This window comes from Ylistrum balloti, unplaced genomic scaffold (assembly GCF_031769215.1).
Source record: "Ylistrum balloti isolate Yb309-2 unplaced genomic scaffold, AGI_CSIRO_Ybal_v1 Utg370752, whole genome shotgun sequence".
In the NCBI taxonomy this organism is placed as follows: Eukaryota; Metazoa; Mollusca; class Bivalvia; order Pectinida; family Pectinidae; genus Ylistrum; species Ylistrum balloti.
The window spans coordinates 82,855-95,904 of NW_026782442.1; the positions used below are offsets into that span (position 1 = coordinate 82,855).

General features: G+C 35.2%; 1 protein-coding gene across 1 annotated transcript in view; it reads right to left on the minus strand.

Annotated features, from left to right (window-relative positions):
• The window catches only part of LOC132558062 (serine/threonine-protein kinase WNK-like), a 33,834-nt gene extending 24,804 nt beyond the window's left edge, over positions 1-9,030 (minus strand). The window contains exons 1-6 of the mRNA XM_060222585.1: positions 7,936-9,030; positions 5,847-6,022; positions 2,860-3,080; positions 1,963-2,120; positions 1,543-1,631; positions 158-383 (exon numbers count right to left, since the gene is read on the minus strand). Of these exons, the coding sequence (XP_060078568.1) occupies positions 158-383; positions 1,543-1,631; positions 1,963-2,120; positions 2,860-3,080; positions 5,847-6,022; positions 7,936-8,982 (1,917 nt within the window). The 5' untranslated portion in view covers positions 8,983-9,030. The remainder of the gene's footprint in view (positions 1-157; positions 384-1,542; positions 1,632-1,962; positions 2,121-2,859; positions 3,081-5,846; positions 6,023-7,935) is intronic.
• Between the last annotated feature and the right edge of the window lie 4,020 nt (positions 9,031-13,050).

Genomic DNA, 13,050 nt, shown 5'->3' on the forward strand with positions numbered 1-13,050 from the left:
CAGAAAGGTCACAAAGAGTAGGCGAATGGTTCATTATAAATTATTGAATATGTTGAATCATGTGAATTCCTAACATTTCGATTTGTTTGTAATCAAAATTAAATGCATTTTAATGCATATCCCAAATCTTTCACATGGAGTTAGAATTAACATATACCATCTCTTGAGCAACTTCTTCTGGGACATCATTTTCAATGTCAAAGTCAAACTGAATGGCCTCATTTTCTTTGTGCCGGTCTTTCCGCTTCTTTGGGTCAACAACACGAAGTCTCAACTGAACAGATGAAGAGTCAATTTCTTCTTCCTCTCTAGTCACCACTTCAACTTTGAGTCCATTGTCTTCTAGAAAGAAGTTGTGCTGCAGTAAATCCTTCACTGTGTACCTGGAACATTTTACATCATAATCTAACTTCAAATGATATATTACACAAAATCAAACAAGAAGCCCATTGGCCTCAATGGTCATCTGACATCCCTTAGAGTAAGCTATCTTGTCGAAAATAACATTTGTCAGAAAACAATAGATTTGAGGGTTGCCACGAAAGGAAGCAAAATCCAAACAGAACTGACTGGAGAATGTGTTGTTGTATCTGATGATGTTGGGCTAAAAATGTATAATGGATCTGAATTTCCTCTAGGGTCTTATGTAAATTTTGCAATGTTCTCCTCAGGATTTTTATGATATGCTATGGCACCTATGGCATGGAATGACGCCACTAGACTGCTAATGACTTTGTAAGTAAGTGACCTTTACCCAACAACCCTGAAACTGAAACTCCTGCATGAAATTCTGATTGCTCTATAAATCCAACTTGTCCATGATATTTGATACTATTCCCTTAAGAATCAAAAGCCACTGACAAACTCTATCACTGGGATGGACAGACGGAGAGGAAAACTCCCTGGTTTCACCAGTAGGTCACTAAAAAGCAATCCCCAGAATGTCAGGTTTCTTCATAGAATTGTGCTATATATCTTCTTCATCTTGATCACCTAGCAATCCACACACCTCCAATTATTCAAACACTCCTTTCCTTAAGTTTTTACAAACATATTGTTCCCATGAGGAGTTCTTTTACCCATCTCTGAAAGGTACTTGTAACTGCACTTAAGCTTGAAGCATTGTAGCGCTTCATAGACCAAGATTTAGGTACCAACTATCAAACAGGACATACTTTCAGATTTGTACAACATCTTCCTTGGATGAAAAATGGCATAATCATAATGCAAGGTTGAAATTAAATGTATTTCAATCAAATTGTATAGTTTCTGATGATATTGGTTTCAACATATTGTTAAAAGAATAATAAGTGAGCACCAAATAACATTTCAACCCACCACCCTCGGCTCCTAATTTGTTGCTAGAAATGATCAAAATCAAATGTGAAATAAGGAGTGCTGTAAAAATACAGAACAGAAGGTTATAGTCATTGCGGGTTGGTATATATAATCTCATTTAGTCTATCCCAATTTTTTTAAGCAATATGTAGTGATTTAAATTGATCTCCATGAGGATATTGTGAAATGTTTGGAAATAATTACCTGTCTTCTATTTTGGATCTGATACATGCGTCTATGATTTCCTTTATTTCAGCCCCATCCACTTTTGAAAATGCCTCTGGTCTCACTCCCTAAAAGGTAAAAAAGGGCCAAACAAAATATAAATCCATGTTAACTCAAAGACACTAAATCATTAATAATCATCTCTATTTGTGTATTACTATAGATTTTTTTTCCCCAGTATTGGATAAATCATATACACATTTTACTTTTTTCAGATAAAAACTTGCTTCCTGGTCTACTATAGGCATTCCCAGATAAAAAAATATATAAGGCAGGAACAAAGTAAGTGATAATACAAGGATGGTATTGTTTGCATATGTAAACGTCTGCATGTATATCAAGCTGCAACAAAGAACACCAACTGGTAATGAAGTTCCTGAAGTAGGTCTCTGTACTTACACTTGTCACTCGTCTGTAGATCTGAGCAGCATTAGAACATTCCTTGTAAGGGTACTCGGACGTTGCCATTTCTAACATGCACATTCCAAACGCATACACATCCACAGATTCGTCATAGTGCTCTTCATACATTTCAGGAGCCATAAATTCTGGCGTACCTTAAATTATATAAAGATGGTGCTTTGTACCGTTCGCAGCAGTCTACAATGGGAAAAGATGGGTAAAGGGAAACCCAGATTAGTATTTTTCATCTGGTTGCATATGCCTGCATCTGCAATAAGAAACAAACTTGGAAAAAACTGAACAGTGTCAGAGGTAAAAGGTCAAGCCTAGTACCCAATTACCTGCATTCTTACCTCCTTCCTCAGATTAAGGGAGATGACAGTTCTATAAGAAAATGGAAAAAGGCAAAGCATAACTGTGCAAGAGTGAACAATTCACAACAGCAGCTCTTTCGTTCATTACTCAAGAGGGATTACTGATTTCTTAGGAACGTTCTTCAATTTTTTTACTTCTAAGGATGTTAAGTATGCCTACTGCATTAACTACAATGCAAGACAATATTTACAGAATTTTCCATTCAGATGTAATGCTTATAATAAAAACCATTTCCAAACAAAGCATTAAGAACATATCTTGACAGAATGTTTCTATCAAAATAATAAAAATTGAAGCCCATTGATCACATAATTGAATACTTACACACGCTCACGCTATTTCTGTGTTCTGTCCTTTTGGCTAAAATAAACTGTAGTAAGTAGGACGGAAGGAAAACAAAAAAAATAATCTGGTGTAACCACAGATTACAACATGAGTATGAAATCAACATTTCCCAATTAGGTACATTTCTTAATTAAGTAGTAAAACCAAATTTGGCTTTAGTATTCTTAAACATACCTATTACACTTTTAGCAAAAGATTTGTTCTTCAGTGTTGCCAACCCTAGGTCACCAATCTTGACCGACCCTGTTGTACCAGTGATGAAGATATTATCACACTTGAGATCTCGATGGATCACTGGGGGTGTTCTCATATGTAGGTAGTAGAGGCCTTTCAATATCTGCTTACACCAATTCTTCAGTACTTTGGGGTAAATCTTTTTCAGTCTCTTGATATACCTGAAATCATCATGTAAAGAAGTTGAATAGATTAATATAATACTCAAAGTTCATCAACATAAAACATAGACACCAAGTTTGCCAAGGATTTTGGTGGGGTGAAGAAGTGGAGAAGGTAAACAAATTTTGAAAAATTAAAAGATATTGTTACTAATGAATAATAACTGCAAACTCATTACAAAAGAATCAATTCTTCTGACCCTTATGTCGTACAGTTTGGTCAATGACATTAGTTGCCGATAAACTTTGATCTTTGTGACCATATTTCATTTGCTAAATAATCAGTATTAAAATCATTAGTGTTTTACTGTCTGTTCCATCTTAAACAATTATCTCCAATAAGGCTCCTGGCTATTCATTTCAAAAGAGACCTAAGGGCCTGACAGTCATAATGCCAGAGTTCTATAAATGTTTTTTGCTGTTGTAACATGTGTTATAGAAATCATTGTTAACAAGTTAATCAAACTACACTGTATATGTACATGTGTATGTATATATATATATGTATATGTTAATTATTTTAACCAAGGTTGAATTATTTGCATCAGAAATAAAATAAATTTTATTCAAATCAGTAAATTCACTTCAGAGGGTGATGCGAGAATCTCAAGTCATGAAATTACTATTTTAGCAGAGCATTTTATTATCATCCCATCCAAGGAGAATATTTGACTAGAGCTACTATATCTGGGTCTTGAGAAGATTTTTTTAGCCCATTTTACATGTTTGAGTCCCATCAATCAAGACTCTGAAGTAAGCCTGGGTCAATATGTGTATGTAACATCTAATTAACTGTAAATACAAATCCCCCGCAGGTCCATCTTGACTTAAAAGCACAAAAATAGATAGTCAATTGTTTTAAGTTTGATCAAAATCTCTCAAGGAATGAAAGCCACTATATAGCTACTAGCACTAGCATGCTGATAAAGGATTTTTATATATTTTTAAATAGTACCAGTGACAGTAATCTTGATACCTACAATTTATTTTTATTAATTTTATTTCAAATATCAATCTGAAGTTCGAACAAAAATCCTTCCAGGAATGTAGTCACTAGAGTGCTGACAAAGATTTTCTGGAAATAGAAAAAATTGTCTTTACTTGGACCCTGTATATAATCATTATGTATTGAAACTTAAAAACTTGTCCATATTGTGGTGTCTAATATGGAAATGAAGCTACTAGCGTGCTAACAAGGCTTTTCTAGTGACCTTGACTTGGCCCTTAAACAGTAAAGTAACAACCCTCAAAAAACATTGAACTTGACCTATATATTACAATCCTTTAAATATGTGCTGTTGGATAAATATCTTTAATGAAGCCACTGGAACATAGAATGGATTTACGAAAATAATAACGTGGTTGTGACCTTGACCCTAAAACTTGGAATGATAATAATAATAATAATAATGTTTGCTTGCCTTTGACAGTGTCTTCCCAAGAACCACAAATTGATTAGGGAATGGTTTTATGTGTTAGGTACACAAGATATTTAGTTCAAATGGTTTTGACTATTGATTTGTGATTTCATTTTTTACCTTAGATGTGACTGATAGAATTCCTCCCTATACAAAAAAAAATTTTTTTTTTTTTTGCTCTCCTACCCACAATTCCTCATAATTGCAAGTCTTAATTAAGTCTTTGGGAAATAGCTATACAAGTATACCAGTTTTGTAATAAAGACTAATTTCCGGGCCAAATGCATCAAAACAAGTGAAAACTCCTCAACATTTAGAAGATCAAACTTAAAACAATGATCTCTTGGCTATATATTGAGAATTTACCATATCTAATGACAAAATGGCGACACACCAGTTATCTTATCAACTTTGACTTTAAGGGCATTATTTCAAAAGAACTTTTACTAAGTTATCACAGGGCCTGGCAAATGCACTCATCCACTTGTAATTCTATTTACTTATAAATAAAACTGGTTACCTATCGATCAGCTAATATGCATTCCTTGAGTGCCTGTGTTTCACAAAATTTGAAAATACAACTCAACAGGTAAACAAATTTGTGCCTCCTACAATGAAAGCTGAATATGATGAAATGAAACAAGTGTTTTATTGACTGCGATTGTGATATATCCTTCTGTGATAGTGTCCAAATGCAAGTGTTCCCGAGTTCTGTCTGAAGTAAAAGTAGAATGTCCAAGTTTATTTTAATGAAAATGGCCCTGTGAATGTTACATTTTTTTTTACCTAGCAGCTGTCAATAGAAAAAACTAAAAGGGCCAGGGGCCTAAATGATCACTTGAGTGAACTCACAAACAGAATCAACTGGAAAGAATGTATTATCAAGAAGAATAAATAAGAAATACTATTTGTACAAGGATTCAAAAGAGTTTTACTGGAATTGCAATTCATCATTATTGTATAACTTTCATGACATAATTGTGCTAACTTAGTCTCTCCCCCAGGGGAGAATGCAAGACCCTGGTGTCATGAAATTTTCAGTTTGACACTTTTATCCATTGAAGTATTTGATTATACTCTATTGAGATTCCAATAATTTATTCACAACTGAAATTAATTGAATTAAAGCATGCTACAAGATGTGTATTGTTTTGAAAAAATCTTCTGTAATATCATTTAGGGCTAATAAATTCCTAATTCTATGGATTACTTTTAACCAGGCCAGTAGTCGACAAAAGAGTGTTTTTTATAAAGTTTTTCCATGGCTCTGTTTCCAAAATAAGACTCCTAAAAAGATAGACAACAGAAGCCATGTCTGTGGATAGTGTATGAATTCAATATAACTTACGTCTTCAGAGTACCAGAAGTCATAAGCTCGGTCACAAGCACAATAACTTTCCTGTTTCTTGGATTTGGTTCTTCCCATGAGTCATAAAATCTGACAATATTTGGGTGTTGCAGTTCTTTCAACATTTCAGCTTCTTCTCGGAATCTTTGTCTCTCAGTTTTGTTCCATTTCTTATCCTGGAAAAAAAAAATTAAAGACTCAAACAAAGACTTGCTTGCGATTTTACAAATTTGTCAATGTAGAAAACTTGCATTCAATAGTAGTCTGCCCCTCATGTTGATTGCTTAAATTACAGGGTTTTCCATAATTTTGTTAGTAGTAGGCTGTGTAGTGAAAGTAGGAGGCTGGCCTGCTGTGTACGTGTAGTCGTGTATGGAACATTATTATGGAACTGGATCGGTGTAGGCGGCCAAATGATCAAAGTAGCCGGTCAAATTGGACGGCGACCGGCTCTTATGGAAAACCCTGAATTATCTATCAAAGATTTAGAGCAAGTAGAATGATGCCAATGTATTTCATGAACTTTTTGCCAGTTACTTTTCAGGCGAGTGTTCTGCAACGTCATGTAGTTTAAGCCAACAAGATTTGTTCCATCAAGTTGTGTGGGAGTGCAATATGATGCCTATGATGGTATGGTGAATAGATAGGCGTAAAATGAAAAAAAGTGCAATTTCAATGACATGTGATCACACCTAGTCGTTATGATAATGAAATGTAATAAAGCAGTTATGATACTTGTTACTTATACTTAATCAGATAGCTAATACCAACACTCCATTCTGGTGTCTGTCAATATTTGGTTATCTTTGCTCCAACCAAAAAGCACCATAATTGTGTATTATCACTCTTCTACAAATCCTAAAGATAATCATTAGAATAGAAATTCTAAAACCATGACCAGTAGAAGATCTACTGGTTTTGTTACAAGAACTTCTATTCTATTGACAATACCAACCTGCAGAAATGTTCCAAAATACTAAAGATAATCAATGCCTGTTGTAAAATCAGGGTCATATTCCTTTTTGGCCCCATTGTTCTTAAATTGATGCAATAAACCCAACTGAAAATACTTGCTCCCTAGTCGAAAAGTAGCTCACAGTGATCCAATTTGAAACTGCTTAATTGTGTCAAAGATGTTCTCTATTTCATATACACATAATAACAATGAATTTGTCATACCTACTTTTTTTCTTGACGTGTGAACAAAAACAAATAAGTGGATTATGAGGCAAGGTGCTTATCACAAGCTGCACGACAAGTTACGTAAATATACCTTTGCATGAAGTATTCATACATGAAAAATGAAATTTATCTGTGATAGCCCAAATTGACATCCATCCTATGAAAGTTCTTTACCTTCGTCTGACCAATGCTTAGTCCAAAGGGTTCTAGCTATCCTCAATATTATTGTCTCGGTCACAAAGCAATAGTCAGAACTCCATGCTATATAAACCCCCCAATACTAGCGACCCCTGCAAGGTTTGGCATTCAATTGAAAAATGAAACATTTTCCTACTAATTTGCATATGTCTCAAAAGAAATTCAATGTTGTAAGCCAAATATTTCTTATCATTTTCCTAGACAGCTGTATTTTCCAACATATATAAATAATACAGTGGCTGCCACTATGCAGAATCTCTCTCGACTCGTGATTGTAAATCTACCATTCCCACAGACCTCAGGAGAATTTACTTTTTGGTGGGTTTACAACCACAAGTCTTCAGAGATTCTACAGTGTTGTGGTCACTGTAATGGAGGAAAATGAATGGAAATACTTGGCTTACTACAATTAACCGCTTTGACATGTATGCATGTTAGCATATAATGTTTGACCTTTCCATCATTGTGTAGTTAATAACTATTACCTTGATGTAAACTTTATAAAACACTGTCTGAATGTCGACCCTTGCACCGGTTGTTAGTATTTGGGATTTTAACATAGGGTGGAATTCTGACTATAGGTCTGCAACCAAGACCAAATAAAATTGTGGATATATAGTCAAAACCCTTCAGACTAACTGATGCCACAGAAGTCAATTTCAATGAAACTTTAGATTAGAAGCCCTCAGTTATTATGGATATTGTGTACCTGTAATTCACACCATGCAACTGCTACTCCCGTTTCGGTGTCTAATCCTTTATAAACAGTTTTAAAGGAGCCTCTTCCAATTTCAACATCAAATTTCATAAAACGTCCATCTGGTGAAGTTGCAACTGCTTTTTCAGCTTTTTCATCAACTTCATCTTCCTTTTTGACAACTTCGCCATCTACTTTCTTCTCTATCTTTTCAGATATTCCAGCATCCAATAGAGAATCTCTTGGTATCTCACCAGATTCCAACTCTTTAACAGATGCACTACTAAGTACTCCAAGACTAATAGCACTGTCTGCAGTACTTTGAGAAGAGATATCCTCAGAATATATAGCCGGTTTGTCTGTGTCATTAATATCCAAATCAGTTACAGACCCTTCAGTGATAGGTTTTGGACTACTACTTTTCACAGTACATACTTCAAATGATCTCCTCTTTGCTGGTTGCTTCAATTTCCGACCAGAAAAAGAAGTTATTTTTCTCTCCTTTTTCACCACATCATCATTTTCTTCCACTTTCTTAATTTGAAATGTTTTTGTTACAGAATCATCCGAGTTGTTGCTCGAGTCATGGGATCGATCACTAATCCTGGACTTATTATCCATATTTGTTGAACTTTTCCCTGCAAGTTCTACATCAGATGAATCAGATTTTATACTTGATGACCTATCTCTTTTCATCATGATACTGCTGTCTTTTGTCTGGAATCGTCCAGGAAAACATGAAGATTTCCCACTTTTCTCATATGACGACTCTACTTTTCCTGTAATATCCTCTGAAATACACTTTCTGCGATCGCGAATTTTATTCCGATTATTTGTTCTTAAGACAGGACTTTGATCAGCAGAATAAGATTGAGAATCCCCTTTATCAGACTTGTGAGTAATTTTCTGGCCCATTCCTAGTCCTGCATGCAATCGTCTCTGTCGACCTATGGAATATGATGGTTTGACAGTCCCCGGAACTGTCGTATCGTCTGCATTTTCTATCTGTTTATGAGATAAATCCCCATTAATAGCAATAGAAGAATGGTTTTTACTCATCTTCACTCAATTAACATTCAAAAGGAAATAAAATTGCACACAACAAACCAATAAATAAAAGGGATAGAATTATCCAAGTCAAAAATTATTAGTAGCACTATTCAATACCAACGCCATGTTTTATGGTCATCGATTATAATGTCGAGAATACAAATATGACTCATGACTGGCAAACCAACTCAAAATCCGAAAACCTCTGTAGAATCGGTAATATGTCTCAAACGGCTTTCTTGCAAACGGAAAACATAGTCCAAAAGGTGTTTACATGTGAATGATTTTACTGAATAAGTATTCCACTTGTAACATTTGCTACGTGTTTTGTATGATAAAAGGGTCGTATCACAAAATGTGTTCACAGTATGACCTATTTCTGGGTAGACCCGAATGAAAATCAGATCCGTCAACAGAAAGGATGTAAAGAGAAAGTGCATATGGCGGATCTCCTTAAGCAGTGTCCACTGAATAACGCCAACACTACAGCACCTTGTGACTGATCCCACATCCGTCATATCTGACATAATTTTGTCAATCCTTTCAATATGCTCGGTAAACATGGTGAAGACACACAAGAAGCCGAGATTGAGCAAGACATATCCTTTCAACTGTCCTCAACACAAATATATTTTGTCCTTCAGTGGGTAATAAAACCCTGACTGGAAAAGTCTGCGAACAGACTACCCTTCGTAACGGTCACATATCCATATTGAACACAGGAACATTCTTACCAACACAAATGACAGACAAATCCATAGGGCCACCCTTGTAATGGCGATTCACTCGAAAATAGTCCTCGACGAACCTGTGTATTGGCGTATGAATATCAGCAGAGAAGTAAGTAAATATTTCAACATATATCATCTTTAATGCCATTTTAAGTTATTGAAAAATGCATATTCTATACACAATGAGTAGTTTTGTTATGGTAATAGATGCCTACAACTAAATGAAAACAGCAGTTCTAAAGAACTATTCTATGTAAAATGATGCATTTGTAATTCGCCGGATATCAGCGAAGGCAAGGTCGTCTGCAAGATTTCGGTCAAATGAGGCACACGATGGGGTTAGATATAAGAAGATACGTCTACAACTGAGACCGTTGGTTAACATGTCTGTTTTATTCATTGTAAGGCATACACAATACATTCGATATTAAAATCAGATTTTGAGTAAATCAGGAATATGTGCATTTCTTCAAGGACTGAGCATTTGAAAAGCAAATCAACAGACTAAAGTGTTTAACAGCTTTGCTAGCGTGTACAAAAGTTTACAGACACCTTCCTCTCAAAAAAGCATATCGTAACATTACAATTAATGCGTTTATTTATTTTGACATGTACACGATTGTTAATTTAATCATCAAATCAATCAATTAGACCAAATAAATAATCATAACTTATTAACAATATGCACATCCTTGAATGTGTCGAACTTTCCCTGCTGATGATGCAGACTGAAGGTTTTGATGTCGGTTTTCATTGCAATGATGGCCATGTAATATTTTGATAAATTTCTACGTTTCATTTTGATAAATTTCTTCCTACCACAGAGAGTGTATAACATGTAACATTTTGATAAATTTCTTCCTACCACAGAGAGTGTATAACATGTAACATTTTGATAAATTTCTTCCTACCACAGAGAGTGTATAACATGTAACATTTTGATAAATTTCTTCCTACCACAGAGAGTGTATAACATGTAACATTTTGATAAATTTCTTCCTACCACAGAGAGTGTATAACATGTAACATTTTGACAAATTTCTTCCTACCACAGAGAGTGTATAACATGTAACATTTTGATAAATTTCTTCCTACACACGGAAGGTGTTTAACATGTAACATTTTACAAATCCCTTCCTGGCACGGAAGGTTTATAACATGTGACATTTTGATATTGTTTTACCTACCACGGGATGTAAATATATGTTACATTCTAGTAAGTATATATCTTCCACGGGACGTAAACGAATGTAACCTTTTCATAAATTTCGACTTACCACGGGACGTTTTAAACACGTGTCTGTTTAAGGATGTATTCCTCCGAGAAGTGAAAACATCTTGATAACGATTTTTTTGAAAGATTTGATTTTAGAAAGTAGATTAAAAGCAAAAAACCAATATGTTGCTCTCCTACTTTTTCAACTACAATCATCAGCATATACAGAAAATCATTCACTTTCAAATATCGTACTTATGTTTTTGCCTGAATAGCACACATCCCGATATTTTCGTTGCAACCTTTTCAAAAATATTTTTTTGTCTCTCAGTATAAGATAGGGGTATGATTCTTGGATAGTAATAAATAATCATGCGAAAATTTTCGTTAGCTTTAACAAGCTTTAAACTGAATGGCAACCAAAATCCTTTATTTGACTGTCTTTTAGTTTTAAACTTTTTAAATACATAGATAGAGACCTTTTCGATGGATTCTTTCATAATCAAACAAGAGGGGGTAACCTTTTATTCGCAAAGAAAAACAGTTTTTCCAAGATCAAGAATCAAGCTGAAATATTTGTTTTCGGGCTCTGAAAATCCGAGAAAGTGATAAACCAAGTCAGAATTCAATTATTTGAAATCTTTGGTTTGTGGTGATAATTTATGCGAAATACATTTGGCATCTACCCATGAGAAGGGTTATACTCAAGAGAAGTACCTAAACATCCAGGAAATGTTGAAACGCTAATAAGCGAATCACGTCGTCAAGGTCGCCGTCAAAAAATTTGTCCACGAGCGAAATTTCTTTAAAACGTCATAGAATCGCCATTTAAATTTTTTATAAGTAGAACTCAAGATAACAAACTGAATAAGACTACCAAAGGAAAAGATGTTATCCGAAAATAGATTTTATATTGAATAAGTCTTACTTCCGGTCAAAATATCAGAGGAATACATCCTTAATAAATTTCGATGTAAAACGGTACGTATTTAAAGGACAAAGGACACTGTTTTGAACTTTTCCCAAACACATCATTAAAAGCTCCATTGTGTTGTTTAAAAAGCAAAGCTGGCGAATGCTTGTGGTATTTCCGGAACATCCCGTCAGGTCTTCAAACTTCAAAATCAGAGCCGGTTGGTTAGTTTGTTGACTGGTTACATGTTTTCCGTTTCCTGTCAGACTCTTCCTACTTCTAGGCGCTATCTCGCCGACGAACGTCATTCCATCACAATGAGACTGCATAAAAACGTGTTCATCATTCTGACGTTTTATACATACGTGATATTTGGGTGATCGTGCATTAGAAGCTACGGCAAGATAAGTTATGTTGAAATTGAAAATGTAATTAGGCTAGATAGATATTGGCAAAAACCAAGAAGTACTGTATGACAATTACAAAGCAACAATCGGAAGTGGTGACCCATCAACTAGATGGGATGAACCTGAGGAGTCTGATATAGAGGCCTTATAGGCCTGCTCCGGAAAGATATACTTAAGTATCCTTAAGTAAGTAAGCAAGTAAGTAATTGATAGGAATGGACTAACTAGGATAGATTTAGTTTTGAAAGAGCGAGAATCACTAAACTGAAGGGTTAGTTGGGTTAACTTATACTAGAAGACGTATATTTTGAAGGAATAATGTGTTACTCCTAACTGGTTATTTATTGAGAGGAAATCATAAGAAATTTATTCCAACAGAAATTGTATATACACCTAACCGTCGAAGAAGCGGTCGACCACGGGATACCGCCCCTCGCGAAGGCCATCTAATATTGCTGCAGCAACTTCGGAGTCGATTTTTCCTGCAGCCATAACAGCAAGGGCTGAAACGTCACCGAAATGTGCGAGGAAGTATAACAAAGGCCCGGTTTAAGGCGACACCATCGCACCAATCGCCTTGATTTGACTCGGAGACACTGATATTGGCTCTTACGGCGGTGGAACAATGTCTTGTTCACCGATGAGTTGAGATTTTGTTTGATGTGCGACGGGAGGCAGCGAGTATGGTGATGTCGGAAAGAATGCTTTGCAGACTGCTGTGTGGGCTAGTATGACAGATTTAGTGGGTGGGTGTAGTGTGATAATCTGCGGCGGCATATCCGATGGAAATCGAACCATATTAGTCATTGT